This window comes from Centrocercus urophasianus, unplaced genomic scaffold (assembly GCF_019232065.1).
Source record: "Centrocercus urophasianus isolate 14NV4802_14NV808 unplaced genomic scaffold, USGS_Curo_1.0 seq_40, whole genome shotgun sequence".
Taxonomy (NCBI): Eukaryota; Metazoa; Chordata; class Aves; order Galliformes; family Phasianidae; genus Centrocercus; species Centrocercus urophasianus.
Window position 1 is genome coordinate 1,616,869 of NW_024884978.1, and position 24,321 is coordinate 1,641,189.

General features: G+C 49.5%; 1 protein-coding gene across 2 annotated transcripts in view; it reads right to left on the minus strand.

The window, feature by feature from the left end:
- MAP2K6 (mitogen-activated protein kinase kinase 6) overlaps nt 1–23,983 on the minus strand; it is a 45,742-nt gene extending 21,759 nt beyond the window's left edge. The window contains exons 1-5 of one of the 2 annotated variants that reach the window (XM_042832969.1): nt 23,692–23,983; nt 5,431–5,497; nt 4,217–4,265; nt 1,999–2,112; nt 352–471 (exon numbers count right to left, since the gene is read on the minus strand). In XM_042832969.1, the coding sequence (XP_042688903.1) occupies nt 352–471; nt 1,999–2,112; nt 4,217–4,265; nt 5,431–5,497; nt 23,692–23,707 (366 nt within the window). In that variant the 5' untranslated portion in view covers nt 23,708–23,983. Of the gene's footprint in view, nt 1–351; nt 472–1,998; nt 2,113–4,216; nt 4,266–5,430; nt 5,498–23,270; nt 23,509–23,691 lie in introns of those variants that run through there. The other variant, XM_042832968.1, reaches the window with a different exon arrangement.
- Nucleotides 23,984–24,321: the final 338 nt, after the last annotated feature.

The following is a 24,321-nucleotide window of genomic DNA, read 5'->3' on the forward strand; positions in this document are numbered from 1 at the left end:
CAGCTCTGCAGAGCTACACTTAAACCTCTTCAATAAATCTTGCACTTCTTGCTTTCTATATTTTAACTCCATGTGGAGGAAATCAAGGACAATTCAGGACAATATTAACACTAAGAGATCAAGCTGTAGATCAGCATCATTGGTACCTGGGCATCCCCACCACACACATCCAGCACCAAGCCCCTCTCTGCTCACCAAATAAGTGTAAATGAAAGACCTTCAGCTCAAGGCTGAGCAAATTCCAATCCTACCATACCTCATATCTAGTTTAAACCCTTGCATGTGGAGCAAGCCCAGGCAATTCAGAGCCTGGAAGGGGATCCAGCATGTTCAGTTTGCAGGGTGCCATACCTCTCGGAAAAGTGCTCCATAGAAAGTGACGGTGAAGGGGCAATCTACTGTCCTCATGGAGATATCCAGATCCATCAATAACCTCTTCTGCTCTTGGCTGTTCACCGTGGCTCGGATGCGCTGGAACACAAAGCATTTCAGCATTGGCTGGCAGCATCTCTGCACCATGCTGCTGTAGCTTGTGGTGCCCAGGCTGACCACCATGTCTTGACATCACGCCTTTACCCTTTGTCACACCTCTGTCATTGGCACATCCCAAGCACAGCCACCCAAACGCCACAGAAGGTGGATGAAGAGTTCTCCTCACCTCAGTTCAAAATGCAGGTGGTTTTGCTCTTCCCTACAAAAGTCACCCATTTTTACAACAACCAAAAGACTCTACAACAGCTGTGACTTAAGAGAAGAGAAGGGAGGAGGAAATAAAATTCCAGGCTGGTGGAAAGCTGTGACTTTTGGAGCTGTAGTGCACATCTATTCCATCACTGGACTTTGGGGTAAGATGGCATCATTCCCAGAGCCCAAGGCCATGTGCTCCTCATGGTTTGGCATGTGGGCACTTCCCAGTCATCCAGGGAAGAGATGTCATCTGTGTGGAACACCTGCAGCCCCTCAGTAGGGAAACACTACGAATGGGCTCAACACACATCACACATGCATTTAGGCTTCTTCGTTAAAGCCACTCAAGATCAATAATGATGGAATTAAACATGGCTTAGTGGGCATAGTTGTTATGGGTTGACGGTTGAACTACATGATCTGAGTTGTCTTTTCCTACCTTAATGACTCTGTAATTCTAAGATTCTATGATTCTATTTAGTTCTGCAGATGCAATAGCCTGAATGTCCCTGCCATATCTTCTTCCATCATTCTCAAAGAGATCTTTTGCAGTATGGTGAACAAGAAAAGAAAATGCAGAGCATGGAGGCCCTAAGACACATCCCAGCATCAAGAGCAAGGTTTAGTCGCAACAGAGGAGCTAAGAATTTCCTTTCAGTTTGCTCATAGCTTCCAGTTCTGCATCTTTTTTTCGCCTTTTTTCTTATTCTGAAAGGAAATTTGAGCTAAAACTCAGTCCTGTAAAAATTGGCCTTTCCCAAGGTACAAATTTTCCCATGACTATTTCCTTCAGCTGCAGGCTTATGAGTCAAAGCTGCTGTTATGAAAACTTTTCATAATAGCATCAACAAACCTGTCATGAACCAAGACCCCACTGCAGCAGACAAAACGTGGAGAAAAAAAAAAAAGCCAACAAAAATTCCCCATTCCAAAGAAACTGAAACAGTACCAGCTGAAGAAAATGATCTTATGCAACTGAATTTACAGTACAGTCTTCTTTGTAAGTACTGTGCAGAGGTCTGAATTGAGGTTTGTTAGAAAAATACATGCATACTTTAAAGAAATGATGGCAAATTGCTTCTAGAATCCTAGCAAAGACAGACTTGTTGCTACCCAGATGAACCATGATGCTTGAGCTACATTATGTATCATTCTTCTTCAGCACACCCAATTTTTTGTTAAATGGGGCCCGAATCTACTGAATGTATGAATCGGCACTCCTTGCCCCTGAGAAGAAAGAAGATTCCAATTGGAAAGAATTGGTCCAGGCATCCATACAACACACACAGAAAGCATGGAGGCTCACTCTACCTTCACTGCCATGATCTGCCCGCTAGGCATGTGCCGCATCTTCTCCACCACCCCGTATGCACCTCGTCCCAGCTCAGAGATGGGCTCCAGGTCATCAGCTTTCACCTCAAAGTTCTGCAGGGAGAAAGCCATTAGCAAGAAGGTGGCTGCAAGGAGCATCATTGCCCTACAACCTAACCCCGAGCACGTAAATTCATCTCAACTGGGTACCTCCCCATCTGCTCCATGAGGCTACAAACAAAACCATGGCTCCCAGCAGCTGTATGGAGGGTTAACTAATTCACAGTAATTAACAGAGCTCTGGGGTAGATGCAGGAAGGAGCACTCCTTGGTGGGATGCCGCCTGCATGCTCCCACCCTTCACCTGCAGCCTCCCCATCCGTTAGGACATGCGATGGAAAACCCCCCAGCAGCCTCCCGCCTGGAATCACCTTCAGTTTTCCTATTTCTTTTTTTAAATTTCCTCCCTCCTCCTCCTCCCCCAAACACTCAAGGAAGCATCCCTGATTCGTTTCAAGGCTTATTTCTTCAGGCCTGCAGATGGCCCAAAAGCTAGCCGAGTGTGCCCCGATTGTAAACCACAAAGGATTTATTTTGTCTAGCCTTGGAGGTCTCCTTCTGCTGGCCTTACACAAAGGATAACTTTGTTTGGAGCCTTGCATTTTAACCTGCCCTTCTCCCTTCTGCTGCGATATTGTGCAGCAGCCCTATTTCTTTTTATTTTTTTTTGCTTATTATTATTTTTGGATCTTTAAAATATGCTCTCGCTACTAAAACCAGCCATTCTGTTTGCTGAACGCACCACCACATCAGTCAATCATCCTACAGAAAGAAGCGGGTTATAATGAACTGATTCACAGCGCATAATCCCACACCGCTTTTTGCCTGCGCAGCAGAAAAATCCTGCAGTCTGACCCGTGCCTGCAAGGGCCCATACACTGTGTTACTGTGCTCAGGCTACATCCCCTGCACAAGGAGCCCTCCTCAATATTTCTGCTTGATTTAAGCATCGCTGACTGCCTGACACTGCTGCTACTGTTCCATGGGACCCTCTCAAGGAAAGCACTCTGACGTGCTCCGAGCTCTTCCAATTAGCAGGGAAGTTTAAAGGGAGAAAGGGAAAGTGGATTTCTCCAGGGATTAGGGTGAGTGTAGGAAGAGGGGAGCACATCCTAAAGGAACTGGCTGGACAAATAAGTGATGGGTCTGTGGGACATTCAAGCTATGGCACACTGGCTTCTTTGAGATAGCCACAGATCTGCATCCATAAGAAAGCCCAAGTGTTGTGTTTTAGAAGACTGCCTCTCTGCTTCCATGCACAGAGCACAGGGAGGGCTGGGATGGATGTTCCCCTTTCCTGGGACTGCAGGGAGCAGGGATTTTCATGCAGCTCCAGCAGAAGCACTGCTCTGCCTCGGGCTGCACCGCTGTGCTCCAGAGGCATCTCACACTCTTGTCCACCTCCCAGCTCCTCCCCATGCCAGGGAAAATATCAGATCCAAAATGAAAGAAAAGCATCCAAAGATAGACGACATAAAACACCTCTGCATTAGTATTTCACTTCATAAATTAACTCGCTGACACTGAGGCCTATCTTCTGCACCTAATAAATTTATTGCCTGGCTTTAAAGCGTTTTGCTGAATGCTGCTGGGCCATTTTCTCGTATCAAAATAGCTGTCCTTGGTTTGGGATGTTTTTGTTTTTTTTTCCTGCTGTGTTTTTATAGCATCAGGTGGACAGGTTTCCATGCTGTCAGAAGGTTTCACTTCCAGGACAGGAAGATCTACTCTAAGTTAAGACTCTCGAGGAGAAGGTCTCTAGTATTAGCAAAGGGAAGTAATTTGGATGAAGGCTTTAAATCAGCAAAGCAGACGCAAAGGAGAGTAAAATCCGCTGCTAGCAGTCCCTTGGATTGTAATGGATATTTCCAGGGGATTAGCTGCACCTTATCCAAGTCAGGGCAGGAATTTCCAAGGTGGAAAACACAAATGGGACCCAGGAGTGATGGGTGAACACTTGGAGCATGGTCAGTAGCAAGGACCACCAGCAGGCTGTTCTGCAGCAGCCCCAGGGCTGCACATGTAAATTGCTGGGGTGTGCCAACCTGCCCTATTTTGGCTGCAGTTAAGTAGGAAGCAATGCCAGCAGCAGCCTGCCTGGAGAAGGAGGGTCACCAGTCCCCAAAGGTCTCCTCCTCACCATAACCCCCAAGCTTACCTCCTCGCCAATAGAGATGCAGGCTTTAGAGTCTAGATCCCTGGGTGGCCTGCAGGAGAGAAAAAAGATGTGAAATGTTCCTTAAAGGGCCTGTTTTCCCTCAACAAGTATTTACAACCCCCAAGCTATCCCCCTGCACAGCAAACCAGCAGCCTTCACACCTAATGGGTCTCTTAGCTTTGTTGGATCAACAGATGCAACCAAGGTCCTCAAAGTCATCCTAAAAAGGTGTCAGGGAGGCAGCTGCTGGAGCTGGCATTCCTCACATCCATACCCCCTGTGGGATGTGCTCCTCCAGCAGGCTGGGACTGCAGCCTGGTCCTAGGAAAGGCAAGCGAGGTGACAAGCACCAAATCTCTGTCAGCCCATATGAAATATGGACTAAGTGGGTATAAAGGTCAAAAGCAAAAGCTGGTTTCCATTAATCCTTTCCAGAAATAGCAAAGGCAAGATGGGGAGGGCTCAGCTTCTCACCACATCTTTCACCTTCTCCCAGGGAAGGGAAGGTGTCAGCTTTGCACTGCCAGGGATGGGGCTCTCAGGGAGCACCTTGTTTCCAGCATGCTGAACTGACTGTCTGTGCCAAAAACATTGCCCATGCCATGAATACAGCATGGGATCTGAGCTGACCCACTCTAATGAATGCAAAAATTGGGATCTCAGCTTTCTCATGTTGTGCATTCACTGGCTGCTACTCCAAAATGCCCAGGGACTGCCTTAGGGAAAAAGGGATGGAGCTCTGATCACCAGTACAAGGTAATGGGCTGATAGAACGCAGTCCTCAAAGAATCAAGAAAGCCAGGCAGCTTGGAGCTGGAAAAACTGCCATAAAAACACAGTGTTTTCTTTTTCAAGGCAGAATAGATAGGGAAAGAGGTGGTTCTATGCCTCAACCAAATCAATCTGGGTGGAAGAAGTGCCACATGGGTTAAGATCAGATGCTCATGATATTTTCCTTTCCCTGGGCACATCACGAAGCAGCAAATGAGACACAGACCATGGCAGTGACAGGCAGGGTGCAATGGGGCTACATCAAAAATACAAGGGTTGCTAATTACAGCCTTCTCTAACAGTGAACCCAGGCACTGTCCTCGGGCAGGGTCTTATTACCCAGTCCTGCAGGGATGAGCCCCAGCAGCACTCCCACAAACACTGGAAGGCAGCTGAGGCCCATGGTTTGCTTTTTATTCCCTGTTACTCTTTGGGTGACTTACGTGGAGCTCGTCTGTGGTTGCTCAAATGCTTCTTTAGGAATTTTCAGCCCAGGGTTTCTCTTCTTGCCTATGAAACAAGAAAGAGGCAGAATTAAAGAAAGGCCTTTATTATTATTATTTTTTTTTTTTTTTGGTGGGAGGAGGGTGGTGGTTAATTTGCGAAATACAGCTTGCCTATATTTGTTGACCTTATTTAACATAAATGCCAGGCCAGGCTGGTGGTGTAGACTCAGGGCACAGAGTTCAAAACATAAAGTGCCTTTGTTCAGCTACGCTTCATTTAGACCTGCACGGTCTGGCTGCCAACTTGGTATGGAACACAGGCAAGGGCTCTGGCAAAGACAGCCCATGTGAAAATGCAAAAAGAAAGGTATTTCTCCTCCGTCAGCCCTACCCATGTAGAATCCCTTCAAATGTTTCTTAGGCCGATTTTAAACCATTCCAGATATATAACTGTGAATGCCGGCAGGATTAAAAACCTTTTTCAGATTGAATCTGAACGTCCAGAGCTACATTCTGACTCTGTTCAAACTGACGTTTCACCTCTTGGTCATTAAAGTTATGCAAACCCAGCAAAAATACAGCAGAATGAAGTTTGCAGGCTTCAAAGCCATTTGTTTCTGTTCACGCTGACCGGCCAAGCCATTCTGAGCTGGATGCAGCTCAAGCTCTGAAGCAGTTCAAATGCAGCCTCTGCTGGAAAGGGAGTCCAGCAGGCAGACACGAGAGCCAGGCAGACAGAGAAACACAAGAAGCTTTTTATGACTAAACGTATACAGCCACACTTCAACACAGGGTTTTGAATTCATGGATAGAATGACCTGAAAACATAAGTCATGTCACCAAAACCCCAAGGTAAACCTCTGGCTGTTTGGGTGTGTAAGAAAACCCCGTGTGCCCCCCAAAAAGGCACAGGCATCTAATTTAGGCATCAAACATTTTCAACCTAACAATTTATATCAATTACTCTTTCTTTTAAGCATGAGTTTTACTCCTTATTCTCAACGCTCCCCTTCATGTTTGAGTTTGTTTTTCCCCTTGACACAAGCCCAGGTCGACAGAAGTGTGTGCATCCCAATGCTGGAGGGGTGCTAGATCAAAGTGCAAGCACCCAGCTCTGAAAATGACCTTTTTGAAGCAATTAGTCAATGCAGACTGCCAACTTTTTATTTGTTGTTGTTTGTCTGTTTGCTCCAAAAGACAAGACTACGCTCGCTCCGCTTGGCAAAGAGCAATTCCAGGATGGGACAGGCTGCTGCAGCCCAGCTGACACCTCGTGGGAAAAGCATTCATGGGAAACCGCCGTGCACACTTGCTATTGTTGCTAGAAATCTGCAGAGCAGCAAACTCACAAAGCAAAAAACCAACCGACCAACCAAACAACAACAACAAAACCAACAGGAGCTCCAGGGAGCTCCCGGTCCAACACAGAAAAGGCAAACTAAAAGAAGCAAGGTCACTCAGAAACATGAGGAACAGCTCTCCATTTTTCCAAGAGGTTTCCAAGAGGTGGGAGCTGCTCTGAAAGGAAGTACAAATAAATGTGAAGGCAAGTGCAGGAATTTCTACAGCTCGCAGAGCCGTTCTGTGATCCTTTTACTTCTCAATTTCCCAGTTGCACACAGAAGGCACAACAGAGCACAACTGACCCTGCTATGTCAGGTCCCATTTCTCGCCCGAGCTGTGCATGGATCCAACAGGATGTTAAATCCATAGTGGTACTCTTGATGTTGTCATGTTTTAGCTTAAAAAGGAGTCTCACAAACACAGGACTTACAGTGCAAACAAACAACCCCTGTTCCCTGGCAGTCTCCCATTCTCCCATCCCACCTCTGCCTCCAAAACCTGTCCGCATCCTCTTACAGTTAAAGCAAACAACACAATCACCTCCATAAGGAAAGCAGTATTTTCATCCTCATTCTGCTCATGGGAATAAGCCAGAACTTCTCCTGCAAACACTCCGCAGCCATCTCTTAGCACACCACTACTTCTGCACATCGGTCATCCATCCATCCACACTGCTGCAGTGATGTGCACGCAGCCACCAAAATAATAAGGGAAGCAAGTATATATTTGCTTTGTTTTTCCTCTGTTTTTTTTTTCCTTGATGGATTTGCTTGCACAGCCTCAGGTGCTGCAGTCATACCTCACGAGCTGCTCTCAGGTGGCTCCAGGAGAGCATAAATGAACCGAATGGAAATTACCCTCATTTGAACATGAATCAGAGTAGACTGCGCAGCACTCAATCCTGCCGTGGTTCACAAGTGGTGTCAGCAGAAGAACTAAGTAGCAAGACGACAAACCCAAATAAATATTAAAAGCCCTCCGCCTTCTGGTGAAATAAAATCTGCACTTTGGGGAGTTTATTTTCCTTGTCTCTTCTTCACAGAATACAATATTTTGAAACTTTGCCATTTTTTTGAAGTACAATCTGTTCCCATGTTCGAGTTGCCAAGACGCAGACACAGCCTAACGGTTCTTTGGGGTTTTCTTCTTGAGACAGAAGAAAGCAGTGGCAGCAGCACAGAGAACGCATGGGTCAGGACTGAGCTGGGAAGGACTGCGAGTGGGAACTGTGGGAGGACCTGAATTTTAACCATCCTGCAATGAAGCATTAGCCATCTTGTCCGTGAAGAATTCGCCATCCTGACCATCAAGAGTTTGACATCCTGACCATGGAACGTGAGCCATTCTGGCCATGAAGAGTTAGCCATCCTGACCATAGACATTAGCCATCCTGACCATAAACCATCAGCCATCCTAAAATGAAGAGTTTGCCATACTAACCATAAAACATCAGCCATCCTGACCATGAAATGTTAGCCATCCTAACCACGAAGAGTTAGTCATACTGAAAGGAAGCATGAGCCATTCTGACCATGCAGCAGGGACCCCCTTGCTGGCATGGGGGAGCTCAGCTGATGCTCCACAGCTGCTCCAAGACAACGACCCTGCCTAAGTAGCATGCTCTACAAAAATCTGGGGACCCTGGCAGGTGAGCAGCAGGGATGGGAACAGAGCACCCAGTGCCCAAACCATTCCCTGCATATGTGTTGGGAAAAAAAAAAAAAGAAACTAACCCTGATTGCATGTGTGCATAAGCAAGTGGTCTGAACTGGTCAAGACCTGCTTCCAAATGAGCAGTACATGGGGAAACCCAGCAAGAGACCCCAGGCAGGCAGGCAGTGCTGGGTCCCACGTCTCTGAGGCACTTATGTCTGAAGGTGTTTTTTTTTTTTTAAGTAAATGTAAGTCCCAAGATCAGTTCTTTTCAATCACAGCTGCCAAACAAGCTGTCAGATAACACCCTCCAGTTTGCCACAGCAGACACCAGCTTTGAACGATGACGCTGGATGAAACTGCAGCTTGCTGAGAGAAGTCATCTGTACAAAGCTCCAAACGTGGAGGCAGCTCAATCACACAGCAAATTGGATGCTACCTGCTCCATCCACTAGAAAAAAAATGGTCGTTTTCACAGCATTTTTATGAATCATTATTATTTTTAGCTTTGCTTCCTAAAGAAAATCACCACATCTGTGCATCTGCCTGCATCCCTCATGGGAGGTTTAAATCCAGAGGCCAACTCCATCTAACAGAGAAATGGAGCTCTGGGAGACTGCAGATCTGGGCAGCAGGTGGCACAGCGCAGGTGTCCAGCATCGGTACAAGGGCTCACTGCAGCTCTGAGCACGGAAAGCCCCAGTGAGGTATTGCACAAAGCACAGAGTGCAGAAGGCTCACGGTCTGACGTGCAGATGTGACTGCACATCTGCACCCCAGCATCCAAAAAGCTGTGAGTTTTCCATGTGAACAACCACCAGTGGCCCACCAGCCTCGCAGCTTCCGTGCTAACGCTCATCTGAAAGCTCTCCCCTGCAATTTCCCGTGCAGAGACTTTCACAAACACCCACCTCAAAAGCCAAGTTTTAAGAATAACTGAGGAAAAAATATATATATTAAAAAAACAAAATTGGTTTCAAGCGGTGCACAGAGGCATCTCCAGACCCTTGTTCTGATCCAGCAGAACACCCCGGGTGCACGTAACTTAAATCCACCTCCTTTTGCAAGCAGTTACAAACACGATGCACTGCAGTGGCCATCTTTAAACCCTTTGGTTTCCAACCCCTCACCCTTAGCCCCTCTGTTTCCAACCCCTTCCCTCCAGCCCCACTGCAGCATCGCTGCTGGAGCCATGTCCGGAGGCAAAACTACAGCAGGAAAAAGAAAAACTGACTTAATGAAAACACATTAAATACTTCCCTGCGAAGGTCTTAAACCAATTCCTCCGGGAGGGGAGAAAAATACAGCCTCCAATCAGCTTGTTAACCTCTTCCCACCACTGCGCCGAGATTAATGGGGCTGGCCCCGTTCTATTAGAGCAATGTTAAATATCAATATTGAAAAATGAGACTTCAAAGCTTCGTGGCGGAAGGGTAGGGAACATAATGGGGAATAATAAAGAGGAAGACAGAGGAATTTGCTGCCCACATATGCTGTAGCAGAAAACAAACCTTCGCTTCTGAAGGAAAATCCCATTCCCCATCTCCAGACTTTTCTTTGCAGTCAAAAACTTTTTATGATTTAATCCAAAGTAAATGGTTCCTTGCCACAAAAAGCTCCTATTTCCTTCAAAGGATATTAACCAGTTCTGTCTTCACCACAATTTATTATTAAAGCCATGTTCAATAGCCGTGCAGCGGCACCTTCTTTCACATAACACTCTTTAGCACAGAGTCTGATGGTAAAATTTCACAGGAGGGAAATGCCTCTTTCTGCTCCTTTTGAAGAGATAAAAGCAGCTCATTACAATTCCTGAGTTTTTGTCTGGTTTTCTCAGTACTCGTGAAAGCCAAACGATGCCCTTTCCCTACTGTGTGTCCTCAGCTCTGCCAGCAACACCCCATCCAAATTGAGGGCAGAACGGAGATGCTCGGTGCATTTCCATACGACAAGGGCAAATCAGCATCTCCTCTGCAAGACTGAGGGCTCATGACCATGGCTTGCTGCAAAACCTCAGGCTGAAACACCTCTTGAACAACCAAGAAGTTAGATTTACTTTTTGAGGTCCCACGCGCCCTGCAAATGCCCAGCTCTGCAGGCTTCCAGTGAAAATACCCAAAGTTTTGAGTTACTAAAGATCATTCCGTAGCTTTATTCTTTACTCTTGCAAATTATTGAAGGTTAATGCATGCAAAATGGTTGGAGCTGATGGAAGCCTCCTGGGAAGCTCTCCTCCCATCACTTCCATCTCCTCCCATCACATTTCCAGGGCTGTGTGATGCTCAGAGCCAGGAGCAGGCAGGGTAAGCAGCTGAGCTCCATACGCCCCCAGTTTGTGGACACACAGCTTCAGACAAGCCCTTGTTTCTGGAGGAAACCAAAAGCTCCACATGGTGTCCGTGCAAGCACCATGAAAGTGGGCCTGAAAATCTGTTTTCCAGCTCCTTGTTCAAGGAATTAGCATGCAGGAGGCTCTTAAAGGCTCAACCAAAAGCCAAGGGCTAAAGTGCTTGCTGTGCTTTATTTGCCTCCCTGAAAAATAATTCAGGTGCTCTCTCCTTGCTAATAAGCAAGCCTGGCCGTTTGTGGCTGCTCCTCCACCACTGCACTGCTGGGATGAAGACTCTGCTTCTCCTTCATCCCCATCCTCCCTCATGTTGTTTGCAAGAACTCCTTGGAAACAGCCAGCTTGGAATCTGTTTCCTTAACAACTCAGTGCAGGGCTGCTGGGAAAGGGGCTGCAGCAGCTCCAAGCTCCTACATCCTAGGTTCCAGATCCCAGCTCCTGGATCCCAGCTGCAGCCCCTGAGCTGCACTCCATACCCGTGCTGCGGCTCACACTTCTTTGTCTCTGTCTCCTTTTTTCTTTTTTCTTTTTTTTTTTTCCCCTTAGAAACCGCATTTGGGGACAGGAAGCAGGAAAAGCAAGGGAGCTTTTGTGATTGTCATGGATGTGGCAAGATCCGGAGTCAGGATGTGCCTGAAACACAGAGCCAGGCACAGAGACCAGGGCACAGCCCTGACTTCCTCTGACCTTCAGCCCTCCACTCCTCCCTTGCTTTTCTCCAAAACCAATCCATCAATTAGTCCCATTTAACAACACGGTGACGGCAAACCCTGCATCCCTATCTGGCCAGACACAACGTCTGGAAAGCTGTGCAGCTGGAAGCCTGCAAGCAGAGGATGCTGCATGCATCCCAGTACAATTCCCACTGACCACGGCAGCGTACCACACTGATTCTCCTGCTGCCCCACACCACGATCCCATGGCCCAGGCTGACACTATTAGCACCCACACCGCTGGGACTGCTGCAAGGCTCTGCTCACTCCTTATGACTCAACTCTGCAACCTGTAATCAACCCTGCAGGAGAGGCCCCAAACCAAAATAGCAGGGTTTCTGCAAGGAGGTGCATGGTGCGAAGGTTGTGCAACGCCCTGCTGCTCGCTGTTGCGTCCCGATGCAAGAGAGCTGCGTTTCCAGCTTGTGTTAGCTCTGCCCAGGTGCAAACGCAATGCAAAGATCTCTGGGTGTGCTGCAGGGTGAGCTCAGCCTCCTGCAAGGGACGGGTCAGGAAAGCGGCACAAGAACGAAACACGTGAGGAAGGCCATGCAGAAAGCTTTGCACTCGGGGCTCCAGCAGGCTAATCTGTGTGCTCCTGCAGTGCTGAACCATACAGCAGCGACACCAAACTGTGCAAATATCAGAACCCATTTGCCTGCCTTTCAATAAGCTCTGTATTTCCGTAATTCAATTTGGAAGGTAATTTCCTGATTCAGGCTCAGCTCTTGTACTCTGCCCATTTTTCTCTTAACACATCCTGCAAACAGGCTGCAGGCTGCTGTTTATTTGTGTCAATACAGAAAGCAGAGGGTTGCCATTTCTTCCTATCTGCCTGTATATTTTGGTTGCAGGAGGTCTGATATGGCTGCACCTCTGCATGTTGGAGGCATTAAGAGCTTTGGAATGGAAGGGATGCTTTGATTGGGGTTTGACATGAGTCCTGCAATGATGTAGGATGAGAGTGATGGCTGAGGACCAGGAGAGGTTCAGGTTGGATATTAGGAACAATTTCATCTCCAAAAAAGCAGTGATGCAGTGGCACAGCTGCCCAAGGAATGGAGGAGTCATCAACCCCAGAGGTGTTCCAGAACCATGGGGATGTGGCACTGAGGGATGTGGTTATGGGCATGGTGGGGGTGGGGTGGGGTTGGACTTGGAGATCTCAGTGCTCTTTTCCAACCTTAATGACTCTGTGATCTTAATGAACTGATTCTACACCTCCCCAGATTCCCACCAACCAAAAATGAACCAAGACCTTGGGTTTCACTTCCCAGCCAAAACAGATGCAATGCAAAACAACCCGAAATCCATCATACTTCAGGTGCTAACGCAAGTAGGAGATGGTAGATAGGAGAGTTTTGCTTGCCTACGGCTTTCAGCACAGGTCACAGGAGGTCTTCATATTAAAAACCTAATTACAACACTTTGGCTGAAGGCATCCCACATGTGCATCCACCCAGTTCAGTGGCCAGGGGAAAGGGCACGGCTGGGTGCAACCAGCAGCAGCGATGTCCCAGCGCACAGAGGCACACAGCTGGGCACAGCTGGCAGCAATCCCCCCCAGCACAGTGCAGCACATCCCTCCTGGGCACATCCCACACAGAGGGGAGGTGGCAGGTTGCAGGGATGTGCCCACTCCGGTTCCAGCTCCGATGACCCCGGCCGTGGCCACGTTGCACAAGGTTTGTTTGTGTGTGCCAAGCACTCAGGTGTGCTGCAATAACGAATTAAGGCACAAACACGCCTGGGCTCTGACTCACACCCACTGGAGTGAAGAGCCATGGGCAGCCGCTGGGGGATGCTGCCTGTGTTGCATGGAGTCTGTGGTCCCATTCTCCTTAGCACAATGCAAGTGTACCTCCAAACCCATCTGCAATGGTTACGAGGATGCTTGCAGAAAAAAAAAAACCATGAAAAAAAAAGAAAAAAAAGAAAAATTGGACAGTTTGCCTGCACATACAGCCTACTTACAGTGAAAAACCTATTCCAGCCTGCTCCTGTCCCAAATGCCTCAAATCTCACAAATCACTCATGGCCACCCCAACACCCATGTGGGCACCCAGCACTGGGGACAGCTTCCCTGCAGGGCTCCTGCAATGGGCTCTGGGAAGGATGTGCCAGCAGTGGGGAGAAATCCCAGCACGGAAATTACACTAATATCTCCCCTCTGCTTTCACTACCTTTCCATCTCGGATCCTGTGTGCTTTGCTGCTATCTCCAATTTGGAAACCCACAGCACTGCCACCCAGAGAAGCTGCTGCTGGGAGCCTGCAGCCCGCACAGGGTTTGGGGAGGGACTGCTGCAGTCACCGCTTTGTTTCCAAACCATCGGCTGTCTGCTTCCAGTGGGAGTTTGCTGGAATCCAAACTGGAGAAAAGCTCCTGGAATCCACCCGTGGAACAAAAGGGCTTTTGTGCAAGAAGAGCTGGAGGATGAGGCTGCTCTCATTGCTGCTACCTTCATTTCTCTACTCCGTCTGCCAAAGGGCACCTGCCAGCGGCAATGGGATGGCCAGCGCATGTGGGTGGGCAGATGGACATAAGGACACACAGACACATGGACACGTGGACATACAGGCAAGGGGACACATGGATATATGGGCATCAAGACACAGAAACACACAGACACACTGACACATGGACACAAAGACATCAAGACGCAAGGACACAAGGGCATGCAGACACACGGACACGCACACGCACAGCCTTAGCCATAGTGGGAGCACATCTGCCTTAAACCCCCCAACCACAGCCCAGCTACAAACACTTCTGTCCTTCCTAACACACCCACTCCCTGGAAAACTCAACGGAGGAACAGCATTCCTCCACTGCTCAGCTGAGCCCCAGAGGAACAGCTTTCTTCTGTCGCTGGGACACCAACCCTGGTGCCACACCAACCCCCAGCGTGGTGACATTCCCTCTGCTCCGTGCTCAGCAGCCGCAAGGGGTTCATTTTGCTGAGATGGACTGAACTGCCTCCGCATACTGCAAATGCTGGACATTTACGCAATGCCATGGAGCCACCTCCTGCTGCTGATTCACTGCATGTAAACCTGAGTTTATAATCTCCTGTTCACAAGAAAAGCCACCTTTGGATAAAACAGGCGATTCACGTTCCAAGCACAGTAGAGAGAGAAAAGCCCATTGATCCTGTAATTCTGTTTGTTGGCAACACGATCAAGATTCTGACCAATGTGACTGTGTTCTCTCCCATTAAGAACCCTCTTCTATTCATTTCTCATCTGAGAGCTTGCTTGCTTAATTTTGTACCAAGACAATTCAAGATGATACTTCGCTCTGAGCAGTGCAGATGGCAGAGCTCACTCATGCTCCCTCTGCTGGCAGTGCCTCTCAGCAAACAGGTAGGGCCCCCCACTCACAGTGAGTTCGGGATACAGGATGTAGGATGTAGGATGCGTGATGAAGGATGCGGGATGCAGGCTGGAGTAGAAACGATGGAGGATGCAAGATGCAGTATGCAAGATGTGGGATGCAAACTGCAGGATATGGGATGTGAGATGGAGGATATGGGATGTGGGATGGAGGATACGAGATGGAAGATGCAGGATGTATGGGATGCAGGATCCCAGCTGCAAAATATGGGATGTAGGACCAAGGACACAGGATGTAGAATATGGGATGCATTGTGCGGGCCGCCAAGGAAGACCTGAGGTTCAAGTGGATTTAGACAGAAGTCAGAGAGCAGGGACTTGCAGCTCTCCTGCCAGGCACCTGCCAAGAGCGTGGACGTGCTTGCACCTCATCTAATAAAGCAAAGCAAGATTTTTATCACACCATTTTTATTTCAGTTTAGAACACATTACAAAATGCATGACGGCACAGCACTCTGGCAGAAGACAGCACTCCCTGCCCTTTTTCCCATCCAGCCAAGCATCCCTGACACAAGTGAGCAAATGTTTTTCTACCCACGTAAGCCCAACATGGATCAAACCCCACCAGGCTGCACCTCTCCACCCAGCCTAAGCCAGGAGCTGTGACCACAGAACTTCCTTTAGGAGCCTTTCTGTCAAAGCCTCTGTAGAACTCCCTGTGCTGGGTTTGTGACTGAACGTTCAGTTAGATGCACAAACACTCTCAAGTACAGCACTGCTTTCTGACAAGGACACGGAGAAATAGGAGAAAAGGAACCAAGGGAGAGCAGCAGGGTGGTGTAAATCATCACACAGATCCCACATGTCCACCCCACTTAGCAACCAGGAGCAAATACATCCCCAGCCCTGTAAATTCTTATGTGTGTGCTCAGCTGCAAGCACATCCAGTACCACTGACTCTGCTCACGCACTCCAAGTTTAACACATGCATAAGGAGTTTCAAGATCAGAATATGAATTAAAAAAATCACGCTCAACTTCGCTTGTATAGGGAAAGCAAACAAATCTCCAGACCCCTCCCAGCCCAGCTGCTCTGAATCTGTTCCCATTCATTGCTGCTTGGCATCAGCTGTGGCAATGCCTTTGTAAAGCAGGATCCTGGGGACAGATCCTGCAAGAGGTGCTCCTGGGGGTGGTGCTGGCAGAGGACAGCTCTAATGTGTGTGCTGCAAGGTAAGGTAATTGCTAGTGCTGGTATTGGGCTGGAAGAAGAGGAGGAATGCTCCCTGCTTGCAGGAAGCTGTTCCAGCCCCTTATCTGACACAGAGCTCCTGATTTCTTGCGGGGGAAGTGCCAAATGTTTTTGAGAGGGGAAAAAAGATAAATCACAGCTAGCTCCAAGGGAAGCTGCCTATGACATGAATGGAGCTGCCCTGGGTGGGAGCACGCTCCCTGCCCTGCCGCGGGTGCTGCTGTGACCCCAGTGCCCCTTCTACAAGGGACCTCTGTGAACGCAATCACTCTGACCTCCAGAAAGTGATTTACAACTGATAACCTCTGAGTGCAACATCTGCCAGGGATGGCCTGGGATCTGCCTGCAGCTGGGATGCTGCTGTCCTGCCGTGTCCTCCCGTGACACACACACACACACACACACACACACACACACTGCACTGCTCCTTCCCTTCGTTGGTGAAACTGCTCCTTTGGCAGTGAGTCAAATCCTCTGCAGAGAGGTTCGAAGCTGTGTGAGCAATAAGCATATCAGTGCTGTCCTTGGGAAAGGTAAGGCAGCCAAGCTCTGTGTTAATTGCCTTTATTATTATTAATTTTTTTTTTTCTAGAGGGTATCTCCCCAAGGATGGCCCTGTGCTGTGCAGAACTATTAGGTAAGCATCCCTATGGATGGATGTTGGCTGCTGTGGTTTCTTGCATACGGACCTGGGGAGCTCCAGCCTGGGGGATGCTGACTGTTCTATCAGACTTTGTGCTGAGCATTCCTCATCTCCAGCCTGGCTCTTCCTCTAGGCTATTAAGGGATTATGGCTCCCAGCCCCATAGCTAAAAAGCAAAAAACACATTGGAACAGGTTGGGAAAACAACAGTATCTAGAGCACTGCTATTTTCCTTTAATAGGTTACCCCGTCAACCCTGTACTCGTTAAATAAGAGAAAAATCTGTGGGCATGCAGTGAAGGTCAATCTTGTGGTTTCTGAAAACATTTAATTAGTACAGTTAAGTGCTGAGGTCCGCCTGGGAGTGAGCTGCTGCATCAACAGCTCTGAGCAGGGGGAAGGAATCCTGCAGCAGGAGTGCAGTAGGGGCTGCATCACTGTGCCCAAGCTCCAGAGGTTACTCAGCTTATAGGAAACCCACTGCAGTGTCCCTTAATGGCCTCAAGTTGCACCAGGGGATGTTCAGGTTGGTTCTAGGAAACTTTTCTTCTCTGAAAGAGCAGTGATGCAGTGGCACAGCTGCCCAAGGAGTGGGGGGGAGGGCAGGGAGGTGTCCCAAAACCACAAAGATGTGGCACTGAGGGATGGGGTCAGTGGGCACAACGGGGGTGGGCTGGTGTTGATGATCTTAGCGGTCCTTTCCAACCTTAATGATGCTATGATTCTACATCACAAGCCACTTAATATGGGCTCAAACCAGCAGGCATAGCATGCACAACTGCTGTTCTCGTGGGCTGGCACTTCCCTTAGAAAAGGCCACAGTTTGGAAGACAAAAATCAGCTCCAGCCCTTGCAAAGGCAAAGCTGGTTTGCTTTCTTTCCCATTTTTGCAGCATGGGAGACCCTAATTGTAGGCAATTAAAACAGCACTAGAAAGAAAGGGCTGTGTTGAAATCTAAGCTGGAAAGTGTGCCTCTAAATGGCTTCCAGTTGCCAGTACTGGAAAAGTGCCTGGGGAGTGTGGAGCCCATGCCAAGGGCAGCACAGTGCTCTGTGGGACCTCAGCCCATGCACCCTCTGCTCAGGGCAGGGGTGCACAGCTTAGAGGGATGGAGCTGCTGGGCGACTGAGCTGGAGCAGAGCAAGCCCAGGGCACAGCCAGCAGTCGTTGCTGGAGCTCCTCAGCTGAAAAAGGTTGAAAAACCTTTTTTTCCTCCTTTTCCTCTCAACACAGGGTTGTGCCAGAGGGAAATCCATTACTTTAGAACCATCAGAGCAACAAAAGGCTTTGTTTTTTTTTTTTTTTTTTGCCATTTTCTGTATCTGCCCTTGAACTACTGGAGAAGCAATAAACGCACTTAAGAGAAACAACTGCATGGAAGGAAGCAGTAATTTCCATAAAGCAGTGTCAGATGGGCCCTGCTGCAAACACAGCAATGGGCAGAGCCAGGATGAGACCCACCGTGGGGTGAAGCAGCACAACAACACAGGTACTGGGATTTCCACCACACACACTGCTCTGAGGCCACTGTGTACTGATAAGCATTGCTTTATGAAGTGCAACTGCATACTTTTGTTTAGGAGATTCTCCTTCAAACGCAGCTACAGCAGCTCTGCCCATTCAGCCTTCCTGAAGGCCTCTTGCTGCAGACAGAAGTGGTGACTCCTGTACTTATTTTCTATTGCTGCCTTATCTTTGGCATCTCAGCTGTGACTTTTACTGTTTTTTTCCACTGGTTTCATCAGAGTGCAGTAGAAGTGGATGTTTGGGCTTCAGCTCTGCTAATGATTCTTGATCTGCGTGGTGCAGATGAGGAGAGCCCAGCCTTGATGAGAAAATGGCAAGCTAAGTAGGCTAACAAAACAGCAGCAGCAATAAGAAACTGGATCAGCTCTGCTCGGTGAAGTTTTCCTGCTTCAACAGGGGGAAAAAAAATCTCTCTTTCTTTCCCTGAAGTCTTTCTTACAAATACCAAACTGCAAAGGCTGCTCCCTCCGGCTGCTTGCACAATGCTCCTTGGGCTTCACTGCACTCAGCCTAATGTGCAAAGGCCCTTGGTGTGATGGTTTTGGGGCAGCAACGCAGCCTGAGCAGTGCCTGCCCCACATTCAGCAATTATGGGGTGCACACCCTGAAGGATGCTCAGCACACTGCTTCAGTGCTTTTCACTTGGGATGCGCCAGCAGCTTCCTGCAGCCCTTGTGGAGGATGTGCTGCATCTGCTTGCAACATCTCCAAAACCAAGATGACTCACGAGTGCTTTCGCACCCCAGAGACCTTAATGATGGGATGAACTCCCTGAAACGTCAAGCAAGTGTTTGGGATTTCCTGCTCTGGGGGAAGGAGAGCTTTCGGTTTGGCTTTGAGGCAGAAGAAAGCCCTATAAGCATGGCTCAGGCTTCCCCCTCCCAATGGCTTTTCACTGAGCCAGGATTACAGTGCACTTTTTCATTTGTACTCGTCAAAATTTGAACTCGTGCAAAATAACATGGATTTGGAAGACAAAAAGCAAAAATGCCGAAACCTTTTTGCACTGTGTGTGGGTACAGAGTGGTACTGAATGGCCTTTGCTGCTCTGCTGCTGCAGAATATATCTGGCGTGGCAAAGCTCCAGGATCCTAGATCTGCTTTAGTGCTAACATTGCTCTAGCTGATAATGCTAATCTCTTAAACTATTCCCAGCCAGGCCCTAAGGAAGGGAGCTAAGCAACTCTGCAGCTAACGAAACAACTTTTGTAATTATAGCTCTGGCCATGGCTGAAATGCACAGAGCAGACCTGCGTTTTTTCCAGTCTCCAGTGACCCCACAGCCAAACTATCACCCAGTGCACCCTACTGGCACAGGGCTGCCTTTGGGGCCATCATCCATCCTGCCCCATTGGCCCAGGGTTGCCCCTGGAGCCAAACAAGCCAACCAAACCAACTTCTTAGTTATCTGACACATCTGCAACCACAGCATGAGATGGACAAGTCTGCTTTGTGACTTCCATGCTAATTGTGTTCCGTGAACGCCAATATTCTTGGAAGAATGAAGAGTCTCAGCTCCCTAAATTACTCCTGTGGTTTTAACTGAGCATCGTTTGTTTCACCTTAGCAGCTAATGTGTATGTGTGTGTCACAGGAGGGAATTCACCCCAAAGGAAGGTCTGCTTTTTGGGAACTGAAGGAAACAAATGAGCACCACTTGGTGTGGCAGTGAGAAACCTAAAAAAGACACGCTGTGGCTTTACTCCTTTCCCCCCACAACGTATCACTTTTATTGCTGTAATTGCTCGTATAGTTCAAGCTTTTTATATGCTGATGGTTTCCTGTCCCTGCTGAGCCCTGGGGAGCGTTGCCCTCCTGCCACATTGCTGCAGGAACAGCACCGTGGGTGCAGCACAGCCCGAGGTGCAGCTCCATCTTCAGGGCAATGCCATGGGAGCAGCAGAGCAGCACCACGAGGTGCAGGGTGCACGATTCCCCCTCGCTCAGCTGCACAGTGCACTTCTTTGACTGACATCAAACACTGCTGCCTGCTGCTTTCCACCCCAGCCATCTGCCTGTCCTTCATCCCATGCTACTTAACTCCTCCAGCAATGCACCGCACTTCCACACTTCCTTATCCATACCTGCATGCTGCTTATCACAGAATGGCCTGGATTGAAAAGGGCCACAGTGCTCATCCAGTTTCAACCCCCTGCTATGTGCAGGGTCACCAACCACCAGACCAAGCTGCCCAGAGCCACATCCAGCCTGGCCCTGAATACCTCCAGGGATGGGGCATCCACAACCTTCTTGGGCAACCTGTTCCAGTGCGTCACCATTCTCTGCATCCTATCACTGTCCACCCTCATAAACAGCCATTCCTCCTCCTATTTATACACTCCTTTCAAGTACTGGAAGGCCTCATTGAGGTTTCCAGGAGCCTTCTCTTTTCCAAGCTAAACAAGTCCAATTCCCTCCACCTTTTTTCATAGCAGAGGTGCTCCAGCCTTCAAAAGTGCTTAACGCAGGCAAGCTCCATCACAAAAAGCAGCACAGAGTAAACAAGTCATGCAACGGGGACGAGGCAATTTGCATTGTCAGATAGCAATTCAGCAAAAAAATACTATAGGGAAAAAAAAAAAAAGCAAAAAAAAAAAGCAACACTGTAGAACTTGAGCTGAGATGGGTTGGTTTGCAGCCAGACCCGGCCCTATTCCACCCATGCCAAGTGCCTGTGTCATGGCAGCACGGAGCGCTGAGGTGGTGCTGACGAGGCAACCTGGCGTTGCACAACGCGGTGCTCGTGGGTCAATTTGCTACGAGCAAAGACCTGCTGCCTCCCCACGGCGGTTGTTTTGTTTTGTTTGGAAAAGAAAACGTCCACCATTTTGGATTCGCATTCGTTCCGTTGCAATTTCTGGGCGGAAAAAGAGAGCTCTCCATGAAATGCAGCGCTGCGGAGAGGTGCAGAGCCTTTGATCAAAGTCCATAGGGTACGCGATCAGCAGCGTCACGTGGGCCGTGGTTCTCACTATTGCTGTTCCCTTTGCAGCTGCAGTGCAGAAAGGAGAATCAATCTGAAGCAACAAACTGTGAGAACTGGGAATGAGATCCGTATGCAGCCATATTTCGTGGTTAAGCGGAGCTCGTGCCCGTGAAGTATTTATAATTAGTTCTCTAACGACCATTGCTCCCCTTCATTTTCTTATTTCTGGGCAGCACGCTGTGTGTTTGCAGGTGCTTCTCCAACGTGGGCTTCCCCAGGCAACAGTTCCCCATCACAACAAATTTGGAAGTCTCCCAAGCATATCCACTGCCACGAGGGTTCAGATTTACAGCATCAAACCGTGCTTAGCTTGCCATGAACGCAACCTTCTGTGTAGTTGTTCTTCCAGAAGAACATCCCATAGGTGACAGCCAAAGGCCCCACTGCTCCCACTGGGGCTCCAGACCGGGTCTCAGCAGTGCCACAGGTGGGAGCAAACTGCTGCAGCTCCTCCATCCAACCCAAAATACCACTTGTCAGCTTGAAGGAAGAATGGAAGTAGAAACGAGCAGGAGGTGGAACACAGCAGTTGGTATGCAGTGATGGTATGTTTTGTTGGCCACAAAATGTTGGGGAGCCCAGTGGGTACCATGGCTGTGTAACACAGGGATGATGATGCTGAAAGCATCACCGCTTTCTGCTGTAGGAAGGGCCAGAAGGAAGGAGCTGTTTCTGAGCTCCAGGCCAAGTCAGCTCCAGCAGCTCATGGCCATGTAAAAGCAGATCCCACTGCACAGCACAGCACAGCACAGGTGCGGGGGCTGCAGAGCGCTCCTGCCTGGAGCTAGGCAAGATGCTTTGCAGGGAGAAGCCCTGTGGCAAAAGCAGCCCCTCAGTTCCCAGCCTGAGAGGGAGCACTGAAACATCCATTGCTGCCAAACAACTTTGGAGCAGGTTCAAAGCCGGACGAGGGCTGTGCAGCCCCGCAGCCTTCTGCAGCCCTGCGCAGCATTGCAGAGCGCTGATGAAGAACCTCCTGTGCAATGCAAAAAAGCTGCTCCAAAATGCAGATTTGGGGTGGTTCAGTTCATCCCAAGGAGAGGAGCCTGCACACAGAATTCCACACCAGTGCTCCCATCACAGAGCACGAGATGGTCAGGCAGCGGAGCGCAGAACGATGCCATTCACTGAGGCCACACTCAGTGGGTTGGCTGCTCGCTTTTTCCCATTTTCCTGGTACTGGGGCTGTGGGATATCCCTGTGGGTCCCTGCTGTCAGTGGCCCCAATTCCTCACCCCATTTTTGGGGGGACCCCCAGGATGCAGCCGTCCCCCACTCACCCCCTGCCATGCACTGGGACCCCCAGAGAGCAGCTCCGGGTCCCATCCTGCTCAATTCCGCCCTATCAAACTCCCTTGGCTTGTCCTATTGGAAACTTTTACAATTCCCTGCCTGCCTGGAAAAGATGACTGCAGCAAACCCAAATTAGGAATAAATTATACAACAACTTTACATTTTTCTTACAAAGGAAAACTCCTGCCATGTCCCCCAGCACTGGAAGGGCCACCAAAGGAGCACAGCCCAGAACGACCCGGAGTGAGCCCAGCGCCAAGCCGGGGGCTGCAACCACCCCAGGCTGCAAAATGCATTGCAACAGCAAATCCACGCGCTTCCAAAAGCTGCATCTGCGTGGCCGCTCGCTGACATATGTGCATTATTTCCACAATGAATGGCCACAGCGGCAGCTCCCCCAGCGCCTCAATTAGAGTCCCCCTGCAGGGACTATTTGCATTCCCTCCGCATTTCTGCAATATTTCACCCCCCCTCCCTCCCCCCCCCCCGTCGCCCCCGTGCCCCTCGCAGAGGTTCTGCTGTACCCCCCGCAGCCCCCCCGAGCCATCGCAGCGCTGCACCCCGCGGCCCCGCTGCACGCGTTGCTCCCTGCAAAAGTTACACATCTTATTTGGGGGGGGGGGGGGGGGAAGGGGGGAGAGAGAGATCGGTGGAAAAATGATCTCAGCCCTGGCACCAGAACAATACTTTCCCATGGAAACATAGGTATATATTTAATTCCTGGTAACTCCGCTCGAGTTTCACCTTTCATCTCGTCCCCGGAGTTCTGCAAAAGTTTCATTTCATTTTGCGCTGCAAATCAGCTGCGGTTCTCCTGCACCGTGCCCATTTTGCATGCACACCACACGACAGCGAATGCATCTGCTCCTCCGCACCCTCTCCCTGTCCTGACTGTGCAAAAGGCAGAAAGGGCTCCGTAATGCCCGCAGAAGAATTCAAATAACGTCAATGCACAGCTGAAGTGCGAGCCCTGCCTTACAGGAACTGTGTGTGTGAGTGTGTGTGTGGCTGCAAAAAGGCACATACTAAACAGGAAATGCAACTGAGAGCCATTGAAAGCCTCAAACTTCAAAATGCAATTGCATCCCGAAAAATGCATGCATGCACTGCAAAATGCATGCACGGCTTTTTGCATATTTGCAACGAACAGAAGTAGGAGCCTTACCTCTCGACTGAGACATTTTCCCCTTTGCTTTGATGGGGGAGGGGAGCACAAAAGACTTTGCCTTGCCTCTCTTCTGGAGCTAGTTTTGCAACAAAGATGCAAACTGCAAGCGCTCAATCTTCATGCAACTGGAGTTTTCCTGACTCGCTGCAGCAGCTCTCCTTGCAGCGGGGGGCCGTGCAATTGCACACTTTGCAGGGCAGCTTGCAGCGCGGGGGGTTTCCTCCCCCCCTGCTTGCAGTGCTGGGGAAGGCTCTGCTGCACCTACATGATGGGCCAGGGCTGGCAGCTCGCAGCTCCAAACTTGGAGCTGGGGGGCGCAGTGCGCAGGCGCGCTGCCGACGGCCGCCGCACTGCCCTCTGGGAGCTGTAGTCCCGCAGCCTCCGGCGGCCGCCTGCAGGGGGCGCTGCTGCGCGGAGCGGCGCGGAGGCTGCGCGGTGGGAGGGGGGGGCAGCGGCGGGGGTCGCGCTCAGGGCGGTGCGTGGCTCCGCTCCTGCAGCGCAGTGATGTAGGGAGGGGTTGTTTTTTTGCACCCTCCCCCCCCCCCACTCCCCAAATTTTTGAGGGGTTCGTCCTTGCATACATCATGAATCTCTCCGTCCATCTCTTCCTTCACCCTTCCGTGCATT